This window comes from Ambystoma mexicanum, chromosome 5p, assembly GCF_040938575.1.
Source record: "Ambystoma mexicanum isolate Mex_15411 chromosome 5p, UKY_AmexF1_1, whole genome shotgun sequence".
Classification (NCBI taxonomy): Eukaryota; Metazoa; Chordata; class Amphibia; order Caudata; family Ambystomatidae; genus Ambystoma; species Ambystoma mexicanum.
The window spans coordinates 998,101,188-998,128,109 of record NC_090930.1 but is presented as its reverse complement, the minus strand read 5'-3'; the positions used below and the strand labels follow the sequence as shown (position 1 = coordinate 998,128,109).

Genomic DNA, 26,922 nt, shown 5'->3' with positions numbered 1-26,922 from the left:
CTTTCAAGACACTATAGAAGACCTCACTGCCACCTTAGCATCCCTCAAGAGCACATTGTGTGCTGATGACATCCTCCCTGCTTCCTTACTCAAGACCATTCCGACTGAAGCACTCCTCCCTTCCCTGACCATCATCAACAGCTCCCTAACTCAAGAAACCTTCCCCTCGACCCTCAAGACCGGGAAAATCCTACCGCTTCTTAAGAAACCAACACTGGACGCTGACAATCTCACAACTACCGCCCCAATATCCATCTACCCTTTCCAGGCATGATATGATCTTTGAGAAAGCAGTAGCCACACAACTCCTCCAACAAATCAAAGCCAATAACCTCCTTCTGTCCTACCAATCTGGCCACAGACCCAGATGCAGCACACAAACACCTACCATCAAGGTGATCGACAATGCCCTTAAAATCCTTGATGATGGCAATCCTTGCCTCCTAGTTTTCCTTGACCTCTGAGCAGCATTTGACACAGTAAATCAACAGACACGTATCATAAATATCCATCCCTGCAAGGGGATCAGCGAGATCTTTCTCAGCTGGTTTAAATCCTACCTTGCAGACCTCCAACAGTTCATACAAATGGATTATTGCAGATCACCAACTCTACCCATCACGTGTGGGGTCCCGCAAGGATCCGCCCTGTTCCCTGTGATCTTCAGTCTTTACATAGAACTGCCCAGAACCCTCCTTTTCCACACAACATCCACATTCACCAATATGCAGATGACACCCAGATCTTCCTCAAGATATCTTCCATCAAAGACATCCACAGGCTCAAGGCCTGCCTCACAATGATCCAGTCCAGGATGTCCAGTGCTTACCTGAAACTCATCCCCGCCAAGACTGAATTCCTACTGCTGACCAACAACACCTAACAGCCCGACATCCAGTCCTGGCTCTCTGCTATGAACCTCGAGGGATTCACACCCCAGTTGGCCCCTGTGCCAAGTCTCTTGGATTCAACATCGACAGAAACCTCAAACAACACATAGCACGAAAGACACAATCGGCCTGGCTAAGATCAGCCTTAGAGCTGTCTAAGCCTTGGCTCTCTCCCACCTAGATGGTGGCAGTGCCCTTTTGGAAGGCCTTCCGGTGACTACCCTGGCACCCCTGAAATGTTTCCTGCTGCAGCAAGACTCATTAAAGAACTCTGCAAATTCGACCACATCACCCGACCCTCTTCGAACTGCACTGGCTCCCACTGCAAACCTTTATCATCTTCAAATCCTGCTGCATCATCTACAAGGCTGTCATCCTGAAGTTCCCAATCTACCTCACTGAGAAACTCAGCATTTCCAGAGGCCTGCGATCCACCAGAAATAAGGAAATAGGCAGACTTGCATTACAACAGTGCAGGAAGGAAAGAACCAAAAGACAGGCCTTCTCTGTCTATGCCCCAAGACTCTGCAACCGGTTTATAGTGATATAATCGAAAACAAAAAGGTCGAAAGGCAAAATGTCGAAAAAAAAGGTCGAATTTTTTTTATGACAGCCCCCCTTTTTAAACATTTTTTTTGTTTTACCCATTTTTTTTAAAATTCCCGGACCCCAAAATAAATATATAATTTAAAAAAGAGGAGTTCGACTTTTTTTTGTTTGACATTTATTTTTCGACATTTTTGTCTTTCAACCTTTTTTTTCTATATTTTGACTGCACACCTCTGCAACCTCCTCCCTGTCAATATCAGACTTTCCCCATCACTTCTACAGTTCAGGAAATGGCTCAAGACCTTCCTCTTCAAGGAATCTAAGTCCAGACACCCTGAACTCCCCACCCTACCTGAGACTCTGATCTGCTCCCCACTAATAACCTATCATATCATATCATATATCATATCATGCTGCCAATTGCCCAACCTCCCACCGTTAGCTCCTTGCCCTTTTTTCTCTGCTTCCTTCGCTGTGTTCTTCCCCCTATGATTGTAAAACGCTCCACTTGTTCCCAAAGCTAGGTAATAGGGAACAGGAAGGAAATAAAAATCACGTTAAATAAAAATCAATGATGTCATCTATTTTGGTACCTTCCCTGTATAGAGATCTTGGCTAGTTACAATATTTAACACATCTCGCAGGGCAGTGCTTGTTCAATAGAGCCAATAAATAACGGATTATTCCCAACTCAAACCTAACAGGCGGCTTGCTTTGGGTATCTGTTCAAAGCGCTTTTAACACCTTTATTTGCAGATTTTCAAATGATATGCAAATAGGTTCTAGAGGACCCCGTCAGGATATCCGTAGTACTTCCCAGTTTTGTTTTCATCCTGAGCATGCTTTATTTTCCTTTCTTTTCAGTACTATGCAACCCAGCGTCTTGTTCTAAATATTTCAGTCTGTTTCCGCTCAGTTAAATGAGATAAGGGAAGGAGAAACTGTGTTTGGTGTATGGTTTTTGAATCCCTGTTGGTCAGGTAAAGAAGGAAGGAGACTTCATACCCCAGAATGCATTGGGGTTGGCAAAGGAAATCCTGGAGTGGATTACAGAATCTGTGTTGTGTTCTGGAGCATGGAATGTTTTTATATTATTACAGTTCAGTATTTTGAATCAGGAAACAAAAGTATTAGAAGAAAACCAAAATAGTCTGACACAGGAATAGAGGTGCTTGCATGTTTTGCTGTATGTTAGGAAAGCTAGGGGGCGTAGGTTCATGAAAGAGCTTACCTTAAGGTTAAGGAGGAAAGTAGGTGATCCTTTAATGATTATACCCTGAAGCATTTGGTTGGGGGCTGTGGGTTTGTGGTGCTCAACCAACCCAGATGGATGGATAGATGGGTTCAAGTTGTTTTTCACAGTTTGGAAACTTACAGAGCCATTGAAGTGCTGGGCGTTCACAATGAAGAAAATGTAAACTTTGGATTCAGTGATGGGTTTGTTTTGCGGGAATAGTTTTGTTATCACAAGGACGACATAAATAGAAGGGGAGAATAAAAGATGAACGTAAATAGGCATGGAAAGGGTTTAGAAATCAACCCAGGGTTTTAACATTATATGTTCTGGTTTGGTGTGGGAGCAGTTTTGCCTTATACAAGAAGAGAAGATTGGAAATGTTTGTGGTTGTACCTGGACTATGGAGCAGGTAGGATGCAGGGACTCTGCATGTGTGCTGATGTGAGAGGCCAGTGCTTAATTGTACCAATTGCAGATTATCTTAATCCCTGTGGATCCTATAAAAGTCAACCAGGTGAACAAATGACTTACCTCTAGATAATGTTCTTTCTGATGGATGTCCCTCCCACGGATTCCTCACCTAGGATATCCTCTCTACAGCGCAGCTGTCCTTCAGAAATGTTTATGCCACTAAAGGGTGAGTGTGGCTCCTCGTTGGCTCAGCCTGACAGCTGAGCCAGACGTGATGTTGGGGCCCGTGACCTCTGTTCCACCCTTTTTCCCTAGCACTCTGACGCTGTGGAACCTATGGTGTACTGGCTATCCAGCAAAAGGGGCAGGTAGAAGGGTGATGAGGAATCCGTGGGAGGAACATCCATCAGAAAGAACATTAAGGAGAAGTAAGTAATTTGTTCTTCCAATGGATTACTTCCTCCCACTGATTCCTCATCTATGATAGGCTCCCATAGCAGTAGGTCGATCTAGAGGAGGGAGGAAAGCAAGGACACCACCTAGATCAGAACATTTTGGTTGACCACTCTGACAAAACGGCATCCTGACCTGAAAGCGAATCCACAAAGTAATACTTAGCAAATGTGCGCAGAGACGCCTACACTGTCAGCTTGCCAATGTCCACGACACTGTAGAGGACAGGCGGCAGCTACACCCTCTGGTAGAATGAGCTCTAGGACCTTCAGGCACATCCTTACCAGCCAGATCATAGCATTCAGAAATGCAGAGAATGATCCACCTTGACAGGGTGTGTTTGGTCGCAGCACGGGAACCAGTGTAACTAATGGAAAGCTGGTGATCTTTCCTGGTCTCTCTCGTCTGAGAGATATAGTAGCTGAGGGATCACACCTGGTCCAGCTGATGGAATCATTCCTCTGCCTTGGAAAGGTGAGGCGGAGGAAAAAACTCAGGAAGATTGTATCTTTTGAAGGAGATGAACATCCAAGACCACTTTTGGAAGAAAGGAGGTCCTCACTCAATGTAACTTTCTCTTTGGAGAAAACCAAATAGGGGCAGAAGTGATGGGAATCAGGAAAATGACCTCAAGGGTGAGCAACTTAATGGAACACGAATGGAGGGGCTCAAACACAGCTCTCATAAGGAATACCAAAACCAAATTAAAATCCCACGCCAAAACCACAAACTGGCGCAGAGGAAACGGGTTACACAAACCCTGCCAGAACTTGAGAACAGTGAGGATTGTGAAGAATGAACCCTGTTTCAGGAACCTCTTAAAAACCGAAATAGCTGCAAGGTATTCCTTTATAGTGCCAGTCTGCAGGCCTGACTGGGCCAAGGACAGCAAACAATATATAGCAGGGGATAATGAACAGGATAAAGGGTCCAAATCCCTCTCCTGGGTCTGCAACACGCCACAAAGTCCCACTCCTTGTATCCGAGCCTCTTATTAGCTAAGAATGAAGGTTCAGGCTGCTGAGGTTCGGATGGAAAACCTGCATGTCCAGTTGGGAGAGTAAGACAATTCTCCTTGGGAGGCATCAGGGAGGGCAGAGGGCCATGTCCAGCAACTCCAGGTACCATTTCCTCCAGGCCCAGTCCGGAGCGATCAGAATCACTGTGGTCACAAACAGGCGCAATCTCATGAGAACGGTATAGGACGAAAATGTCAAATCCCATTACTGGGAGGACGAAAATGTGGGGGGTTTTCATTTTTTTCACTGCAGAAATAGATGGTAAGTGGGCTAGGGGCATTAATTAGACATGGAGGCGGTGCAAGGGTCCCCCTCCCGCATTTAACTGTGAAAATAAAGTACAAAGAAAATAACAAGAATTTAACATTTTGGGCATTTGCAGTAATTATTTAGCAGTGAAAGCATAGATTCCTGAGAACTAGCAGAATTATGGGGCTTAGCGGGAACCCATAAAGGAGGTTAAATGTCCATTTGACCATCAGGGCATCCTCCTGATAAGGAAATTCCTTGGAGCAGAACAACCTGCATTTCCTGTTTAAACTGGAAGTGAAGAGATCTATTTGAGGAGTCTACTCTAGAACTTCCTAGCAGAGCTCCCACTCGTGGGAGGCCAAAGTTGGTCGGCTCAAGGCATCTGCCGTGACATTCTCTTTTCCTGCAAGATGAGCAGCCGTCAGACGTTCTCTAGACCCAGAACTACAGTCGCATTACTTCTCTGCATAGCAGCAAGGACCCCACTCCAAACCGTTGGTTGAGATTGTGCATGGCTACTGTGTTGTCGGTCAGGATCAGTACAGTCTTCCTCTTCACAGAGGGGAGGAAGGCAACCAGGGACAGCCTCATCGTTCTCCACTCCAGCAAATGTATATGTTCTTGAGATGCTTAGGGAGACCACAGTCCGCTCACTGTCAGTTCTGATGAATCAGTGTCAGGCATCACTAGGGGCCAGGATTGACAAAACAACGTGCCAATCAACAAGTAACGGCCCCCCACACAAGGTCTAGAGCCAGTTGGGTCGAAACCTGCAGGAGATCGGACATGTGACCCTGAAATTGTGACCACTGAAGCAATCTCTTGTGTAGCTGAGCCTCTGGAATCACTAGGATACAGGAGGTCATGCGGCCAAGTAGGTGCAGAAAGGTTGATTCAGGGATTTATCCCTGTGAATGGAGGACCTTGACCATCCAATAAATATTTGCCACTCGATCCTCAGGTGGGAAAGCCTTGCCCAGGTGAGTGTCCAAGACCACCCAGATGAATCGGAGGGACTGGGATGATGAAACCTGAGACTTTTTGAAGTTTAGGGAAAAGTCCAAGCTGTGCAACAGACTGCATGTACGGAGCAGATGCTCAGACACTAGTTCAGGGAAGCAAGCTAGGATGAGCCAGTTGCCCACTTAGGGAACAAAGTGAATGCTCTCGCTCCTAAGGTCAGCCACCACCACTGCTAGCTTTGTGAGCCAAAGAAAGACTGAATGGCAGGACTTTGAACTGGTAGTGATGCTGGCCCAGTACAAACACAAACCTCAGTTACCTCCTGTGATTCGATGAATGGGCACATGGAAGTAGGCATCCTGCAGGTCCAGTGATACCAACAAGCCCTACAGTTCGAGGACTTGCAGTATTAGATGTAGAGTAACTATTTTGAAATTGTCCTTGCGTAGGAACAAATTCAGCAGCCACAGATCCAGTATCGGATGCAAACCCGAACCTTCTTCAGGAACCAGAAAATAGGTGGAATACCACCCCTTGCCTTGTTCCGAGCGGGGTACCAATTCCGTCGCAATCTTTGAGAGAAGCTGACAGACCTCCTTGAAGAGGATGGGATCCCGATACAAGGTGCTGGTGTGAGGGCCATAGTCCGGGGACACAGCACAAAAGAGAGAGTAGACCTGTTGGATGACCTGCAAGGCCCAAGCATCACATGGTTCTGAACCATTCAGAGCTGAACAGGGAAAGTCTCCCTCCCACCGAGGATTTGCACATTGTGGTGCTGAGAGGACGGTGGCTGCAGCCACACCACGTCTGGGGGTACCTCTACCCCTACCCCTCGGGAATGTTCTCCCCTGCAGTCTTCCTGGGGCTACCTGACCTCAACTGCATGGGATGTAGGAGGTTGAGGGTCGAAAACCCGATCCATCGCAAAGGAGCTGAGGGATGTTAGATGGCCAGAACCAAAGACTTCAACATAAGTTCTGAGGACTGGAATTTCTGAAGGGCGTTATCTGCCTTTGCCCCAAACAGTTTCTGTCCATCAAATGGCATTTCTTGTCTTAAAGCTTCAGTTGAACATCATGTGCGAAGCCAAACATACTCATCCAGGGGCGACACCTAACCACAGTACTCGTGGCCATGTATCGGCTGACACAAGTAGCTGTGTCCAGTCCTGACTGCAGAATCTGATAAGAGGCCCCTCTGCCGTTCTGGACCATAGACAGGAAGTCCTCTATCATTTCCCCATCAGGGATATGGTCTGCTGCATTGGCCACTGTGGACCACAGCCCGAAAGAGAATTTCGCCAGGGTACAAGAGGCGTTGACTGCATGAAGGGCAAGGCTACCCGGTGCAAACATCTACTTCCCCGAGGTGTTCTCTTACTCTCCCAGTCAGGGGGAAGAGATGGAAAGGTGGATGATTTCAGGACCACAGTTGCTGCTCTTGGGGAGGCTTGAGTGGACAAGAAGGCCAGATTTGACGGGGCAGGGCAGAGCTACATAGCCAACTCCCTATCAACTGCAGGTAGATGTAGGCCTTTGCCACACGTTCAGAATGGGGCCTCTACTGCTACCTTGAAAGGTAGCAGGGTTTCCCTTTTGTGGCCTTCATCTAGGAATTCCATCCAAATCAAATTGAAACCTAGGCCTGGATGGAGCAGTTAGCCCCAGTGTATCAGCCACCTTAGCCATTAGTCTCTGGAAAGATGCCTACGTATTACCAGGGGTATGAGCTAGAAGGATCTCAGGTCAGGGGACATGTTGAGACCACTGGCCTCTTGTAGATCTGAGGCCAGCTCCTGGACGTCTTCCCCATAAAACTCTTCCAGAAAGTGTCTCTCTCTCTCTTCTCTGGAGACTAAAGGTTCCAAACCAAAGGGCAACTGTTCTTCCTCTTCGTCATAGATTGCATAAATATTTGACATGAAGGGTTTCAAGGGGAGAGGAACATATTCCAGAGGAGTTCTGGCGTTCACGACGCCAATGACAAAGTCTGAGCTGGCGCCAAGCACCCGAAGGCGGAGCCTGATGGCGCTGGAGGACTTTGTCCCTTTCTGGGTCCAGGCCTCAGCCCGTAGGCATGCGTGAGCCATCCCTTGGGGGTGGAGTATTGGATTAGTAAAGGTACACGAGCCACCTTCTCTGGGGATTACCTGGATGAGATGTTCTTCTTAGATGAAGAGGAATGCTGGTGTGAGGATCCGCTCTGGGAGCGAGACCTTTTGCAATGTTTTTTCTCTCATCTTTCTCATTTTCCTTGCGTGGGGGCGATCTCTCGGATCGGCGCTCCGCGTCGTGGCACTGCATCATTTCAACCTTATTCTTGTGGAAGTAAGTGAATATATTTGCAATCCTTTCCCAAAGGGCCGCCCTTTCCGGGAGGGCCTTCGGGTGCATGGAATGGCATGACCCACAGTCCTGAGTGTCATGGTCCTTGCCCACGCAGTAGAGACAAATCCCTGTGTGGATCAGATACCGACAACTGGCGGCCAAAATACAGCAAGGTTTGAAACCCGAAGCCTTCTTTGTATTGGGAATGACACCGAAGAAAGATTTTGAAAAACCAAACAACTTGTTCCCGAATCAGAGTGCTTGAGAAAAAGGAACTGAGGTCACGGGTGCAGCGCTTCAATATATACTGTCCTGCTGTTATGTCCAGTGCGGGGCTTGTAGGGGCTTCGGATAGAGGCAACACAGAGCCATGCTGTGCACCCTGGTGGCAGAAAAGTTTCAGAAGATAGAATAGGATATGATAGATGATGAGTCTGTGTTGCTTTAATTTCCCTGCTCTTTATAGTTTAGTACGTAAGAGAATAGTATAGTACATAAGAGAATGTTATTTTGTTTGTGGAATGTCATTTTCCCCACCATCAGTTAATTGGCCGTAGCTGAGCTGTGTGGATGCCTATGCTGTACTGCTACTAAAGTGTCATTATTTCAACCTTTTGGAGTACATATTTCAAAGTGGTCATAAAGGTCCAAGCCTGAATATTAATTTTGCTTGGGGTTACGGAAAACAGCAAAAGTAGTGTGAACACAGTATGCTATACGAAACATAACAACATACAGTTATGTTTTTACTTATTTAAAATACATTATACACATTTAAAGTGTTGGTACAAGGAGAACAAGTTCCAGAATTACAGTATTGTAAGATACTTCTATATAGAGCTTTAGATGTCCCATGGTACACTTTGAGAATGACTTGGGTGCCAATCGGCTGCTTGTCAGAGAGCTAGTGCATCTCACTGGCACATTGCATCTCTTCTTGGCTTTGTCCATCACAATTGTTTGCCAGTCTCCTGTGGAGTTCTTTTCTGTCTGGGATATTGACTGAGATATTTGGAACTCCTTCGAAGGCCATGCACATCCACATCTTTCCCCCAAAGATCACTACCTTGGTCTTCCCAAGAAGAAGTTCTAAACCATTTGGTAATCTTTAGTTGCTTAGTCTGGTCTAAAATCACAGTGTTGTTGGCGTGAAGCAAAGCTTTAATTTCCAAGCCATCTGCCACCTGTGGAAATATGTCCCCCACCCAAGTTATCAAATCTACATCGGATAAAAGGAGCAGAAATTGCAAGGATGCATCCCTGCTTTAACCCACTCTCTAACGGGAATGCTTCAGCCATTTCATGTCTTGGAGCAAACCTTACTGTGGTCTCAAATAATTTCTGGATTATTTTATCCAGATCATTGGGTGGTCCTAGTTTTCTGAGCCATAAACACCCTCTGTTCACTGAATCAAAAGCTTGCTTCAGATCAAAGCATCATGCATAAATGTGCTCCACTTTTCTCTTTGTGTACTTAGTATAAAAGATAACGAGGAGGCCTGGTTTACTGTGGCTCTAGTTCTCTGGAAACCTGCTAGCAGCGGGGGTAAAGCATTGTTTTCCTCCATCCACTTTTCCAGTAGGACTATAATCCAACTACCACACATTGTGCTATCTACATCTAGGAGGGTAATGCGCCTGCAGGAAGAGGGTTCACTTTTGTTTCTTTTCTTGTACACTGGCACAATGACCCCCTCATTCTATGATGCTAAAATGGGGGAACCTTCAAAAGTATTACTTACCCTTCTATTGGAGCCCACCTTTCCTATGCATATTTAAAGGGATTACATGCCGACCATTTGTGCCTGTCGCTTTATTCCCCTGAAGCGTCTCTATCAGTAACTGAACATCCTTCACCATCGGTTTCTGATCTCTATGAAGGGGCTTTCGGCATTTCCCTTTTGGCTTGCCTGTGTCTTGATTTTTGTGGAAAGTTTGAAACTTGAGAAAAGTGGCATTTCCCAAGTGGCCTCTGTAATTAGGGATGCCAATGTAGTCATTCTTACAGAGATTTCCCCTTTGCTATGGCACCAGAAGGTCCTATCACCACTTGTCATAATATCCAGGAGACTGTCCCACAATTTGATTTCATGCACCTTTTCTCTTATTCTCAAAAGGCATTTGAACTAGTTTTTCTCTTAGGCTCATTTTCTTGCCACGTCCTCAGAACATTTCCTATGTCTGCATGATTTTGCCAGCTTCTTTATCCTTGCCTTGGATATTCTACACTCTATATCTCATCACTCTAATGTTGATCTAGTTGGAACTTTTTCTCTCTGCCACTTGGGACACTATACCCATATGTCTACATATACCCATATGTAGACTATCAGCACTTCTGGCGGATTCTTTGCATCTTTAATTTGCTTGATTTACCTTTAAAGCTAATCATGATCACTCTACTTTCCTTCAAGGTCACAGCCTCTGCCCGCTGGAGGTTTATAAGCATTACAAATCTCAACAGTCCAATCAGTGTTTGTCCTACTCTGAAACAGCCTCTGCATAGATTCCAGAGGGAGGTGGTGACTCCCAGGACATGGAGGGATCCCCACCTTTCATAATCAGTTCAAGTTTTCAAATGGGATCTAGCCTTCTACCAATGCCCACCCTTAAAATGTGTTGCTTGCGCTTGAAGGAGATATCCCACCATTAAGATTTACCATAATTCTCTCTTTCAGAGCTTTGATGAGAAACTCCCTCTATCATCTACTCAATGTGGCAGTGGAATTAGCAATAGTAATTCCCAAGGTGATGGTAGACCTTGCTCGTTAGTTGCCATTTTGGCATTAAAGACATCTAACAGAGGTATAGTGGCATTATTTCTGTATCTCAACAGCTGATAAATTTGTTTTATGATCTGCTCTTGCACCTTTTACAGCGACCTTTACAAGTGGAATAGCTGCATTTCCTACATATATTTTGCCACTTTTAACAACAGGTTTTTGAAGTTCCACTCCCTGACCATACGCTCCCTGTGGATGGATTTCTTTAATGTCGTAGGTGTAGCCTGAACCGGAGTTAATGGATAGCCCACTGCTTGGCCATCCTTTCTTGCTTTTTGTAGCATTGCAAGCAATTCTAAAAAGAAATCTCTTCCAACTTTCCTGTAGAGACACAATGGGCCTAATTCACAGAAGCATTTTATAATGGCAAACCCATTGGAAAACGCTTTGTGAATTAGGCCCTATATCTTGTGATTCCGCAAAATTCTTCATCAGTTTGTTAGTTATGCCAGGTTACAATTCGTAATGGAGATTTCTGTACAGGGCATGCTATTTGGTTTGCAGTATGGGCCTTTCAGCTATTAGTTCATGTCACACTTTTATGCATCACTTCCTTTTTTTCTCCCTCTTTATGCTGCCGAGCCTATACCCATTGTACAATCTCAGTGACCCATCCACATTATTTTTATATGGACAGTTCCAGGTTTCAAACTTAAAATATTGGGCATAGTAAATGGCCGCCTAGGTACTGATACTTCCTTCTTTAGCTCCATCACTAGAAGGGACCTTTCTTTGCTGGTGAGCCTACTTCATCTCTAGCTTGCTTTGCCTTCACTTATGTGCTACCTTTTCCAGTTTTGTTTCCTCACTGCTTACATTCTAGCTTTTGGCTTGTTTGACAAAAGCTTTTTTTATTGCAAATATTTAGAAAGTGGAAACAGGCAGAGGCGGAACAAGGCACCCAGTATATGGGCTACATGAACAGAACAGAATGACATTATAGATGAACAAGCAACACTGATAATGCAGATTCTAATTTATGTATAATAGGAAGTTACCAAACCCAATTTGACAACCCAGAGACTACACAAAGATTACTTCAAGTATCTATATAAACATTTACAATTGTAGTGATAAACGATATTTGGAATAGCACTTAGACCTGTTCTAATTGCCATATTAGCCTTGAAAAAGACCACGATGGGGTTGAAACATATGCTGGCTTTTTAGGCAATGATATTGATGAACAGACTTTTTGGGCAATGAGACTGATGACCAATAAAAATCGTTTGATAATGAATCAACAAAATCAATGTTGTGAAGCATAACTGAGAAACTAAGTTCATTCCAAACAAATATTTTGTTGGCCAGATCTGCTCATTACAAGTTGCTTACAACTTAAACATGCGCACGGATATGGGTGTATACATTTCTTACTACAATTTATTTTAGCACTTACCTTTTTGTCCCCTTCAGGATCATCGGCACGATCTTTGGGATGCACACGTTCCCCCTCCTTATCGGAGCCAGAACCTGATTCATCACAGCTGGCTGCTTCTTCTGAATCCGAATCAGACTCCTCCTCCAGTATGCCTTTGCTTTCGAGAATTGAAGGTATCTATTGATGAAAACAACATTTTAAAATGCACAACTTTAGGGGTACTTTTAAATCGTTAAGAAAATGCTATGTTTAATGTGGCAGGCCATCTTTACGAAACAAACATGAAATCCTTTTGGTAATTAGAGAAAATCCACATTTCTGCTGGAACATTACTTGCCAGATCTGGTGAAGCGAATTGTCTAAAACTAGGAAGCATCCTTTAGAATACTGTAACATCCTCCTGAGAACCTTTAAGGCCAGGCTTTCCTGGTGCACCTCTTCCCCCCTGAATGTGTGCCTCTCTAGCATAATGAGACTAATCTGAGCTTATTTTAACCATCAAACCCAAAGAACAAAAAACAATGACATCTGGTTAAACCGCTCCAGAGAGAAATGGCAATGAAATCTAAGATGGCACCCTGAGGTTTTATGACCTCACTTCCCTAGAGGTTTCACAAGAGGTCAGCAACACAATGAACATTAGAAGGATTTTTCTAGACTGTAAGAGTAGGGTTTAGGAAGATCAATCCACACCTAGATTACAGGGCTTCTCTGTATATGCCCAACTCCTTCAGAAGTAATTGCGGCAAGGCAGTTACACTTAAGAGGGGGGCATAAACAAAGGCACAGGATATGTGAAAAAGTCACCTTGCGAATACCCATTGCTGAGCAATGATGAGGACTATGGGAAGTAACCAGCTATGTGATGCAAGCACTGGAAATGGTAAATGGGATTCCAAAGAACGTTTAGTCTTCCCTCGGATGGCCTGTTATGTATCCAGCAGGTACCCATGAAAAGAAAGATCCCTTGTGCCACCCAACAGGAAGTATCTGCATGAGGAGTGAGGAAGAGGGATTGTAACAGTATTCATATGAGGGAGTGGAGAACGAGAGCAGGACGGACCCATAGAAAATCTTCCCCAGGAATGGTTTAATATGAGCGCAAAACATGGGGACAAACATCGTCAGTCCCCAACACCGGCGACCCACCAATGGGGATTTTTAACAACTGCCCATCAAGGGTGCAAAGGCCATTGTAGGCACACACTAATTTTGACCTTTGAAACAAATGGGAAACAGACTCGCCAATAAGAACATTTAGTCTCAAAAGCTAAGTGTGAAAAGAGGCAGAGGCCTCTTGACTGTGAGGGTGTTAGGACACCGTTCCCGAGTCTGGGTGCAACAGCAGAGAGGAGGAAGAGGAAAGAGAAGGATAAAAAAGGAGTTGACCAAGACATACTTCACAAGAGTTACAGAACCTGTGGTGGCTAAGCCAACTAACCCCAACTGTAGAAACCCTAAGGCTTATAGGAAAGACTAGAGTGGAAAGCCTGCTGGCCTTCAGAAGAAACCCGACAGTAGCATGCTTGGGGGGTCTAGAGCAGATAATGATTGTAGCTGCAAAGCCACCAGAGTCAACTAAAGAAGTTTGGATAAGAACCTTGGCTATTGGGGTCGGGGGACTGCATATTTACTGCACCGTGACAAATACCTGGATGGGGAGGAATGAAAATCCAACCCAATAGAAACCCTCTGACAAGCTTGACGACTTACCTCAGTAAAGCAACTGCTAGGGCAAGAGGGGAAATGCTACAGGGCTCCCCTCGGTAAAGACCTCTTTAAAAGAAAACAGGGCCAAAGGAAACCACTACAGGTCTTGCCCCGGTATGAGTTCATCAAGGCTGCAGAGACTCAGAAGTCTACTCGACGTTGGAATTTCTGCTAAGCCTAAGTGAAAGGAGGGTGCTGGTGCACTTAGAACTTCCCTGAGTGAGTGATTTGAAGGACGCTCCGCTAGGTGCCGATACCCAAGACTTTGTGAATGAGAACAGGGACCAGACATTGGACGCATGCCATTAGATGTATGAGCAAAAGCTCTTCACTGGCTTTGATTCACTTCCTTTTCCCCTGCCACCGTGGTCTTGGAATTTCCCCTTTTGAGGTGGTTCACCATCCAATAGGCATTTGCCTAAACCTTTTCCACAAAGTGCCACTAAAAGCGTTAAAACATGCCAACCTGTATGTGTTCTGCTGAGTCCAACCTGTGATAAGTAGTATGCAAACATGATGGAATGTCTACACAGAATAGATGTCAAAATATACAATATTATTATATATAGATTGTATGCAAGAGATATTTGCAGCATATTACAGATAGGTATTGTCAGACAGGAATAGTATCAAGAGAGAGACAGAAACAAAGATGTTAGTTTGAAAACCTTTTACTAAATCTCCTGGGTTGGTGTAATGCCTAACTGGCCATAACACTGGCCATGGTTCCCTTAACTGATGTTTCTAAGGGCCATCTAAAGTCTTGTCCAAAGTAAAAATCTGTGTCCAAACCTCTGCTTGTCCTCACTCTTTGACAAAATGGGTTAGGAAGTCTCTTTAAAGAAAAAGATAGTGGTTCAACAGAAAATAGGAAACCAAGGTTGGTTTCAGGTGGTCTTATCACCAGATGTAGGTTAGTCAGTTTCACACAAATGTGTTCAATCAAAACAGGACTGTTCATAAAACCTTTTTCCACAAAGCCCTTGCAATACTATCAAATACCTTCAATGTCTTTGGGTTCCTTGAGGTTCCCTTCTCCAAGTTTCAACTTGTTCAAGTTCCAAACATCACAAAAGAAATATAACCGTTCTCTTTGAAGCTCCTCATGGTTTCCTTCCCCAAGCTCCAATCCTTACAACGCTACAAAAAAAATCTCCAACTTGGTTTGGACTCTCAGGGTTCCCTTCCCCAAGCTCAGGCCCCTTTCAGTTTCCAAAACAAATTCAATTTTGTCACGATGCACTTTGCTTTTTTCATTACTTCTCTCTGGGTTCCCTTCACCAAGCTTAGGCACCTTTTTGGTTTCAAATACAAGTTCAACTTGTGAGGATGTACCTTTCCTTTTTAAACACAGTTCTTTCATGCACACTTCATTTGTGGCACACAGATACTATTGAAACTGCCTGGTTCTTTACTCCTCCTAGGCATGACCACTCCAATCTGTAGCCCCACTCTTTATTCCTTGCTCTTCCTTCTTAAGCCTTTCACCTTCAGGTGATTCCTGCACCCATTCTTGTTCTCCTTTGTGTCTTTTTCTTTCTTTCTTGTACACACTTGTACTGCCTCTCGCTTGCTTTCACCTTTTCTGTGCCCCTGGCACTTTCCCTTTTCCTTCCCGTGCCTCTTGGCATGCTTCTCTTGTCCTTTCGGTGCTCACTTACACCCTCCTTTTCATTGTGGGTTACTTGCACCCTGTTTCCACAACTTTCTGTCCTCCTGGTGCTCATTTGCACCTTTCCTTTTAATTCCGCTCTCTCAGCACTTCTTTATACACTATCCACTTTCGACTTTTCAGTTTCGTGTTCGCACTCTTTTCCAATCGCTTTCAGCTTCAAAAGCTTTTTACCTTCTGTCGCTTGTGTAAAGTACTCATGGTGGCAACAGTAAAGATAGACATAGGTGATCACAGTTCAAGGGTGTTTATTAAACTGTATAAATGGGTGAGAAAAACGCCTAATCTAAACCTAAATCTAAGATGGGAGCAAGCAACGACCATCAAATAATAATAACACTGTCCAAGTGGAGTCTAGTCAAATAAAAAAGGGCCTGTACTAAGAAACCTATTGCCAATCCTTACTGATATGCTACAAAAATAGTGTGGGATAATGTTCACAAGAAAAGAAAGAAGTGTTCATGAATGGTATTACTGGGGTCTTTCTTCCCCACATTTTTAGCAAGGGACAAGGCGGGACTCCTGAGCCCAGCACACGTCTGGGCCTCTCCAGCACAAGGTTTACACTTACTTTCAACGATACCAGGACCTTCTGGGGCCAAGTCTCTTTTCTGCAAAGTCTCTTGCCTTAGAAGGCCTGCTGGGACCATAAACAATACACCAACAAAAGTTCCTTTGGTAATCTTTCACATTGGGCGACTGCTCTTCGCCCCTTGGATCCCCTCAGCCGGGCTGCGATCCATCTTGCAACGTTGGTCTCCCTCAGTTGGGTTCACTATGACCTTTCATTCACAATATCAGTAGCTTGTAACATTCAAGAGTCTTAATGTCTTTTTAAACAATCATTCACTGTGGACATCCCTGTCGGGTTCACTCTTGTCAACACACTGTTCTCAGGTTGCATTATGTTTCACGCCGTTTTGCAGGCATCCCTCAGTCGGGTTCACGTTTGCCAGACACACAGTTCACTTTGCTTTATCATAATGCAGGACTCACTTCCCTTAGTTATCCTCTTGGCATCCCTGTCGGGTTCATATAGACATTCTAACACAATTCATCAGAAAGCACGGTTTCCCTGCCCCTAGTTTTCTTTCGGCATCCATCCATCGGATTCACGCTTGCCTTAGTTCACAAGAAAGTTACTCTAGACCCCTTAGGCTTTTTTTCTACCTAAGTGCGGGTGTCAGCCCCCTGTCATGCTTCACACAATTTCATTAATACAATGTTCTCAGGTGTGTTACTGGTCACCCTTATCTGTAGGCTTCTCATTTGCCCCAGTAACAAAGTTCACTTTATTTCCTTAATGTGTCAAAGACTTTTGACTGTACAAGGGGTTTTGCTTGACTTTTGTATGACCACTTTGACACCTCCACCGGCCTCTCCTAGGGCCTCTTGGTATCTGTAGTTTTAACAAAGGGGGACAGCCAGAATCCTTCGAATGGGCGCTCTTGCGGCGCCTGCCCACTCTGCGCTGGTCCTTCACTTGTATTTCTTTCAAACTCAAATACACACAAGTTCTTTGTTCACAAGTTCCTCGAGTTCATATAATGTTGCCGATTGCAACCTTCGGCTTAACACAGTCCGGCTTACTATCAGCTCTCCCCGGCTCAATGGCTGTGTTGAACTCATTGCCGTTTCTTGTCTTTGGAGTCAAGGACGATACCACGGCAGCAGGCATGTCCCCCTACCTTGGCTATCAGTGCGGGAGGGCCTTGTGCACCATTGACATCTCTTATACCACACGCCAGCTGTCGTTCCCGGTCTTATAATTCCTTTCATGGATTGATTGGTTATTTATAACGTGCTTAATACCCGGAGGTTTCTAAGCGCGGACCCGGGGATCGCACCTGTCCGGATTGTCTTGCTTCCAAGGCAATCGCTTTGCCCCTGAGCTATCCTCCTGAGACAATGGAGATGAAGGCTTTGCGGGTCTGGTTTGGAAAGGCCATGGGCACTTCCCTCCTTGTCATCCTTTCAGGTCTCGCCGCCTTTCTTCTCCATTTGTACTGCCGTCCTGGAATAGCTGCTTCCTCATGCGATGGTCCTTGCTTACAGTGTGCTCTTGTGCTGCACCTTTTATCCTTGTGGGCAAAGGAAAGGGCAGCCAGGTGTGTATAATCATTGGCAATTGCTTGACTGCCTGACCTTTGAGTTGGGACATGTCAGGTAAACGGCTATGGTATTAGTTTGTTGTCATTCACGGTGTGAGAAAATGTTTGTGTCAGAAAAGGGGGGCAGGGGGTAGAGTTATGTAGGTTTGTGGCATGAGTAGGAGGGATTGTGGAACTATAGTGTTTGTCACAGTCGACTGGGAGTTTGGAAAATGATAATCAGAGGGACGGGGAGAAAAATGACTGGGAGTACTCGGGTAGGTAACCAGAAAAAATGGACTCTGGGAGATGTAGCTACCCAAGGTAACGCCGTTTGGGTTCCCAATTGGTTTCACAGACAGGGAGGGGTTGTTGGATTTTGCTAAGGGAGAATGACTGTGGGGAAGGGAGGTTAATTTGGAATAGCCTATAAAGGCCTCAAGGACTTCGTCCTCCTCGTCCTCTTCAATGGTGTAATACCGCATCTCACCTGGGACATAACCCTGGGTTCCCCTACCGAGGTGATCCTCCTTCGCTCATCCACCCCCAGGGTTGTGATCTGAGAGTGCCAGCCCTTCCCTAGCCACCTGAAGAAGGGATTCTCGGGGTTTAGCTAAGAGAATACCCTCAGGTTTCTTACACTTGTTTTTCGCTCCATACCGCTTTCTATTCTGTGCCTTTCTCCTGCTCCGCTACAGTCACACACACACACACACTCCAGAGTTTTTTTCTCACGGCTTTCACAAAACACACAGGACAGCGTTGCGTGCAGGTCCCTTCAGAATACACAGGGATGAGGTCAGGGTCTCACCACCCACCCTTTGCCACGCTGCAGCCCCTCACAGACACCGGGCCAGCGTATCGGCAGGCCATCCTCCTCAAGCCCTCAGAACCTGTCAGTCGCTGCTCCTTGGCTTCTCTGGTCCAGATAGCATCCCCAGCTCGCTCACTCTTGAAACAGACCACACCTTTTACAGTTGTGAAAACAGTCAAGTGGAGTCAGGTGTGAGTGATAATTAGTAAATTCCTTACTCTACCTGACTATCAGTGGGACAGTTTAAATTCTTTCTATAGTCGGTTTCCCTTACTTTCCCCATGTTGTTTCTAAGGTTAATCTTAACTGCTCTTAATTGCCTCCTCCTCGTCTCAGTATTTGTTGGAAATGGGGAGGGGGAGATGGGTTGAGATTGAAAGTACCCCATGAAGGTTGAGGGAGAGTGGGTTGAGGTATTACTGGGACTGGGGGAATTCCATGTCTTGCCCTTGGGTATCCTCCTCCCAATCCCTCGTGACCCTCCACTCAGGTGATCCTCACTCGCTTGTCCGCCCCGAGGGACGAGATCCAAAAGCAATGGCCCTTCTCTGGCCACCTGAATGGAAGATCCAGAGGAGGTAGGTGGGAGAATACGGTCAGCTTACTCACAGTATCTTATTAGGAATAGAATTTTTAGGGTAGTGACTTGTGCAGAGGTTTGTAAATCTTCAGGATTCAGAATGAGCACAATCTCCAATGTTATAGAAACACTTTTTTTTTAACGGAGGCAAAACCCAATGCCATCCAATAGGATTAAGTCAACAATAAGTGAGCTTGTCAAAGTTTGACAGAGTCAGCATGTTAGCAGGGGATTTTCCAAAAGTCCTCTGGTGAGAGTTTAGGAAGATCAAATGTGCTGTATTGCAGAGCTTTCCTTGAGTTATTCCATGATTCTCACAAGGGTAGAAGTGACTGTACAGTCTGACATCACTCTTAGGAGGAGAGAAGGGTGGTAATAAGGTTCAGAAGGCGCACACACACACACACAACACACACACAACACACACACACACACACGCACAATCTCGCTCTCCCTCTCTTTCTCTCTCTCTCTCTCTCTCTCTCTCTATTGGGAGATGTTAGAGCTCAGGAGTTGGCATGAAGAGCTGTAACATTGTAGGAGATGGAAAGCGAAGATGTTAGCTGGAGGCCTGGAGAGAGGAGGTGACCAACCACATTGAAAGTAAATCAGAAAGAGGAAGTAAGGAATCCAGAGGGGGCACAGGAGTTTGAAGGGAGATAGAAAAACAAGGAAAAAGGTAGAACGTCGGGAAGAAGGCAGGAAGAGAAGAATACCAGGTGGAGGTTGAAGCACAGACATTTTGTTTGCTAGTGTGTTGGGTAGGGACAGCAACCCAAAGAGAAGGAGGAGTAGAGAGTGTAATCTCAAATGAGTGGGGGAGAAGGAGGCGATAATAGATTAACAGGAAAAGGATCTTTGTGAGACATTGATAAGGGAAGTGGGACGAGTAAGGGAAAAGACCAAGAAGCAAAAGATGGGCCAGGAGGGCAGAAGGCATAGAGGGCTGTTTGTAGGGGTCTGGATAAACTATCAGATTAGCAGGAGGAGTGTAGTTGGCCATACTCTCATTCCTACCATCCTCTTTTGGCTCACACCCACTGCAGAGAGCCTGAAGAGTCTGCAAGGAGGTAATTATCAGAGACCCGGAGACTAGGGCATTATAAAACAATCCAAAGAGCAACAGAGAGGGAGCAAGACAGAGGACAAGAGATAGAGAGAGAACAAAAAAGAGCAAGTGAGACTCAGAAGACAACACAGAAAAAGGGTACAGGAACAACTTAAGCCTGGCTTTGTGAATAGAGGGGAGGTCCAGACATCACAGTAACCAGAGAGACTGGTAGAGACTTGATTTTCCGTTTTCCTTGATCTTATAGTTTGCCTGAACTATTGCTCAGAAACCTTTGGGTGATCCTGACAATTTAGTTGCACATTCATCCATCTGCATTTATTATTTTGTCCCACATTGTACAGGTCCACTAATACATTTTTAATGAGCCTCAAATTACTTGTCGGGTCTGGTCATTCAATGCTATCACCTATATGACAACATTGTCACAGTTGTATAGAGTTAGGAAGTTTTGTCCGTAGATACATGGGACAATGTCCATCTGCTGCTCACAGGTATAGGCAAGAGTAGGTTAAAGGTGAACAGGTTCACAGGACAGTTGTGAGGAAGACAATCTTCAGGCTGGCGACTATTGAGAAACCACTGTTTCCCCCAGTGATGAGATTCAGACCAAGATTTCAGGACCACAAGACTTTAGAAGGAAGACCCCAGAGGAGACAGTAGCAGTTGGTTGCAGACAGAGTCAAAGGGCAGTCTTTTGCCTGCTATCTATTGATCGTGGGCAAAGAATACCACATACCATCGGTCCCATTTTTCCGGGCAACTGAGATCGAGCTCTGCCCCACGCTGCATAGGAATGCATACAGGGACTGACAAGCACTTCATCAGGTGCCTGGAAGAAGGAAGACGTGGAGAGCAGGTAAGTGTGTAACTGTTGGGGGCGGGGCAGTGTTTGTGGCAGGATGTGTGTATGGATGTAAAAAAGTCTATTTTGGGTATATTTGAGGGGAGGAGGGATAGGGCACTATGATTGTGGAGGTGTGTGTGTGTGTATGTATGTTTATGAGTTAGTGTGTGTTTCGAGGGGTGGGGGTCAAAGTTTGGAGGGGGAGGGAAAGAGGGGTTGGAACCCCCCACCCACACCAACGCAGGAGAAAAGTGGGGATGGGAGATGAGGGGCAGGTGGAGGAGTGGTTCCTCTGCAGAGGTTTGGGGGGTAAAACCTCCAAAATCAGTCTTTCCTGCTCGTTGAAGGCCACTCCAAAACAGCCTATAAAAAGTAGCCTTTTTTGATGCATCCTTCAACATACAAGATTTTGATGGCAGAACTGGCAGAATTACAGTGGCGGTAACTGGGAGAAAAGTCAGCACGAGAAACCCCCCCAAGTCAATAAGAAGACCACCAGCAACAGATTCGGAGGCAGAAGACAACCAATAAGTTAATCAGACTGCTAGAGTGTGCTGGGAGAGTCCAAGGAGACTGGGGTGCTTGCGTTGGAACCAGTGTCACACTTCTGATGATCATGGTAAAGGTAGACTGTGTGCAGCTTCTATGACATCGGAAGGATGGGAATCAGCGTTGGAAATGAGGTCAGAGGATCCCCAAGATACTACCCTCAAATCGGTTGATTACAGGATCAACAGCGATGGGCCACAACGCGGACCCTTTGCAACAGGTCAATTTAGACTAAGGTAAGAACATTAAGAAGTTATTTCTTAGGTCTTACTTCAAGAACCCCCAATATATCAACCTATCCTGGTTTACTGGGCTTTTCTGCTTAGTTAGGATTACTGTTTATAAGATAGAAAAGATAAGAAAGGCGGAGCAACAAGGCAACTATTTAAAAGGTGGGAGATGGTTTACAGGTACCATAAACACTTGTAATAAATACATAGAAAGAAAATGTCTCTCCAGTATCTCTGTAAAATGTATTTGTTATAGTAAAGTTGAGCAAAGTAATACCTACAAAATATTACAGGCAATTAGGAGTAACCTTTCAGAATGATATACAACAGAAAATGTGACCACACAGTTATATGAATGTACATAATTCCACAAAAACCAACTCGACATTTGCTGGGGCTCTCAGCCCCATTGAATTAGTTTTCCCCATAAACACAATGTTATTCAAATGCCGATAGAAAGAGAAGACACACTAAGGCAATAGAGGTAAGAAAAAGGTCTGCACATGGGGCCCCATAAAATGGGGCAGCCTAGAGATGACCTTAAAAATGATGATTTTACCTCACTGACCCGGAAGACGCAGCACTCCAATCTTGAGGTTGAAGAGAAGCCCTGACAGCAGCAGTTGGTAAGGTCGTGGTTTCTGCATAGATGAGGTAGGTCTGCAACCGAAGACAATGGGCCCCAAAGGACTGAAATAAAACTCCTAGGTGAGTAAGGGAACCCTAATAAGAGCTCTTGGAGATAAAATGACCTTTGGGTAGCACAGACTTCAACATTGCAGAGAGGGGTGCTTGTTAAATCAGCATGAGATGTTTCTGTTTTTTCCTGTATGGGCAAGGCCAGCATTGAAGGACTTTGGAGCCAGATGAGCAGAAAAATAAATTCAGTTAGGGCCAAGGACCTTACAGTTGGGAGAGGACAACATGGGGACCCTACCAAGTTACAAGGAAGTGCAGCAGGACACAACAATGGAAGTCTCCATGCTGGGAGGACGGAATCAGGGACCTGCTACATAGCACAATTAGCGACTGAAAAGCCCAACAGCAGCGACAGCCATCCTGGGACACCAAAATGATATAGTGTTTCGATTCCAGGGACAATAGACCCAGCAAGTACTGGAAGTTGGAGGAGTACAGAACCACCTTCAGAACATTGGATCCTGATGGTCTCTCTGGGTCAAGTGTAAGGAGCACTGTACACTTCTCCATCTGGTCATGCGAGAGGCAGAGCTTCTCCATCTTGTTTTTTATAGTCCAAGAGATGCTGATGCAAGCTTCCTTCATGCTTGAGCAAGTCAGCCTTCTGGGTTGGATTTTCAGGGATAAAATGACAAACTACTGGTTCGGAGTACCATCCTAAATGCTGATATTGTGGGTAAGTCCTGACCCTAACCTTCAGTCACACACTCATACACGATTCAAAGTTTTGGTGTCCAGCCAATCAGTGTTCGCAACCACACAATTGTTTGCGGACCTCATCCCGGGCAAACACAAGAGAATCTCTGGCAACCCCCACCCGCAAGCACACCACCCACTTAAGTCCCTTTGTGAGGTCCTGAGCACCACTTGCATGAGCAATTACCCTACAATATCATTCTTTGTCTCCAGCCAATCGCAGAAAGACACAAGGTACAGGGAAGAAAAAGGCTTCCTTAGAACCAATATGGCTACAACTTGTGCACCCACTCTTTTGGGCCCACTGAGGTCATGACAAGGCCACATACAGAAAAGAGCCAAGTTCCCAGCATGCTCCGGGAGTCGCTTGGAGAAATGGTTAGGAGCATCAGAAAAATAAGCAAAAAATTAGACTGTTACACTACAGGAAGACAAAGGAAGATCCCTTGGTGGAAGGATGCTCTGCAAGTCTTGCCTGATGTGTCCAGGATGGAACCACAGCTAAGATCAGCAGCGGCAATGCCACCCAGTCTCCAGTATCATGGCAGGGTCTCACATCTCTGTGCCAGGGGATCACTCAGTCCATGAGCACAAGCAGAGCACAAAAAAGTGTTGAGGGGGATTCTCCAACTGTTTACGCCAAATCAAGGGGAGGAATCATCTGGAACAGGTGCTCCCCAGTCAGAGAGACCTTCAGGAGGATCAGCTCCAGGTAGTCTTATTAGTATGTAGAATACTTTTTTTTAGAATGCAGTAGGAAACCTGCACTTCGTTCTGTATGATACCCTTGGATCCTGACTGATAATCATTACTATGTATAATATTGCCTACAAGTCTTTTTTAAACATACCTCAGGAAGTCAATATGTATTCTGCCTGCCACTAGGTATGTGGCTTGCATTTGAGAATAAAGAGTGAGTAAGGCTTTAACTGTCCCTTTGCTTTAAGCAAGATTTTCTTGTTGTAAATATTACCCTTTCTTTTCTGAGCCTCCCAGCACTACTGCTGGACTCACTCAGACTTTTTAATTGACTCTGAAGGCAAGAGAGACTTTTTGATCTCACTCACCACCTGCATTTACTTTTCTTCTGGGATCACTGGACCCTTCTTATAAGATTCCGGTGTGGGTGAGATCCCTCCCCTTAGTTTTGGCTCAAGGCTTTTCAATGCCAGCACCCCCCCCATCTAATTTGGCATGCTGCCCAGGACCCCTAGGTTCCTTTTTGCAATGTCATTTTAGGTCCACTGGCGAGTGCTAGACCCACCAGTGTAGGGGTAGTCATCTCCCTTTTATTACCTTTGTGCTGTTCTGTTTGCAGCAAAAGTAATCTTCAATGGAGTGCTGTGGGAACACTGTGTCCCCTTGTGTTTGTCCCAAATACGAATATTGCTACTTTTCAGGCATCCTCTGAACGGGCTGGTGGCAATCCTTACTTTTTTGGATGCATTGCCCTGGACTGCTTACACAGCTGCGACGATAATGCACTAGAGGTGACCATATGCTCAAAATGGCTCCCTTTTTGCTTTAAGTCCTGTTCAAGATGGCCTGTCGTTAGCCGTTCGCCTTCCTTTGCAGGTTGGGCATGGCTCCCTTTCTTCATGCACATTGGCAAGCTTCTTGTAGGAATCCCGCAAAAGGCTCCCCTTTCTGTGACACCCTATTTTACCATTAATGTAGATGATTATACAGTCCTCACCGAGGATAGTGCAAATGTCTCCCTAATACACGGCACGTGCCATTTGCTATAAGGAACTGACTTGCTGTGTCTGTTGCTGCTGTGACCAATTGCTCTGGACTGCCAGTGAGGAGATGTGCTCTCCCATCCTGAGAGCAATGTGTCTTGTCATTATGGTCACGTAAGCAATGTAGACTGTGAAAGGGTCTCCTCTGAAGAGGGTCTCTTTGTTACACCGTTTTAGCAAGTGAATGATGGCTGATCTTCCAACCACTATATCTTTCCAGTCCAAGTTCGCTTTTGACTATTGTCCACATAGTCATTCTTGCATGGGCCACATCAGTAATCTTACATCTGGCCCAATCTGAATCAATGCTGCCAAACTAAACACATGTCTCACTGTCAGGTACTGTGTTTTCTGGTAAAGGGGGCTACTGCCACAAAGGCTGCTAACATCTCCTGTGAAGAAAATGCCAATGCCCACTGGGAGATCAAGATGTCTGCCAGGAATATCTGGTTCTGTGTTGGGCAAGAATAGATTTTTCCACACTGATTGTGAAAGCCAAGTGGCATGGGGGTGCACTGTGGCATTTGTGAATGCTTTGCAATGAGTGGGTCTAGTCCCTTGTAGTGAGGTCCCAGAACTCCTTATGTGAACAAGTGAAGGTAGCAGGCTGCTAGGGATGGCGCTGGTTCGGCCACTAACCGATGTGCCTCCCCAAGGGTAGACGAGAGTGGGTCCCATAAACCCATTACTCTTTAGAAGATGCAGTGTAACCCAACATGACAGCATTGGGGCAAAGGCGGACTGGGCAGACTACAGATCGCAGAGTACATCTACCACCAGCCAGGAAAGGTTAAATGAGAACGAGAATGGTACAAGCAGTCATGTGTATAATATTTTGACTATTTCTGCAAGGACCGGGAGGGATCAGGGCGGGGAAATGTGATGGTGGTGAGGGCTATGTTATTTTTGTCCTGTTTTAAAATGTTAACAGATTTTTTTTTAAATGGTATAATATTCCTCTGAAGGAAGTTGCCCTGAGGAATTGACCCATAGAGAAGTCACGATACAGGAAGGGGAGAGACTAGAGGCTAACTGTAGACTCAAGACATCCATGGATCTTCTATAAACAAGCATGGAAATTTAACCGGAATGAGAGCAAGGAGTGGCAGGGCTCCAGGAGGCAAGCTCGAAGGGTCAGTCAGAATAAGGAACCGCACTACCACACACTTTGGGCCCCAAACAAATTCAAAGTTGGCATTTAACTCTTCACCAGAACTGGTAGTGGACGATCAGGAGGGACTCACAGGTAACCAATCATGAAACAGAGCTAATCTGAAGCCCTTCAATGTAGATGGTTTGAATAATGGGGGGGGGCACTAATCAAATCACATAGTTTGAGTGGCCAACTGCGCGATGCAGTAGACGTGTGCCTTTGGAGCTCCCGCTGCCACGGCCTAACATCCTGCTACAGATGACCACTTGAAAATATCTGGTGACCCCCAAAGCAAAATCCCTGGTGCCTGATACCCGAGGGCACATCTGGGGCGAATTCCAGCCCGAAACGCGCAGGGGCTGCAGGAGCAGGAGCGAGGGAAAGAGACGCCGGTGCGGTTCGAGGGCGAACCAAGATGGCCGCCGGAGCACTGGGCGCGCTCTGAGCGGGGAGCGGAGCATCCACACATCCAGCGGTGACCGCAACGGGGACGGAGCTCCGGTGTACTGGTGGGAGCCGTGAGCGCAGGCAAGGCTCTGGGGGAATCTGAGAGGAGGAACCGCCCGCCCCGCTCCGCCCGGAAGAGGAGGGACAGGCGTGAACAACAGAGTGCCGCTGCGGAGACCCGGGTGCTGCGGAGGCGGTGAGTGCCTGCTGCTGAGCACCAAACCCGGAGCTGGGATCCCTGGGACCCAGCCTCACCTTGGCCCGCCCGCGAGTGATCACTTTGGGGGCTGCTGGACCACTGAAAGTGCAACTAGCGGTGGAGCTTATACCTCCGGGGCTTCCCCACCCCCCCTCTC

The 26,922-nt window shown here is 45.8% G+C and overlaps 1 protein-coding gene across 1 annotated transcript in view; it reads right to left on the bottom strand.

The window, feature by feature from the left end:
- Positions 1-26,922, bottom strand: part of RIOK1 (RIO kinase 1) — an 862,653-nt gene that overhangs the window by 4,898 nt on the left and 830,833 nt on the right. Inside the window, exon 16 of the mRNA XM_069613474.1 lies at positions 12,287-12,445. Coding sequence (XP_069469575.1) covers positions 12,287-12,445 — 159 coding nt within the window. The remainder of the gene's footprint in view (positions 1-12,286; positions 12,446-26,922) is intronic.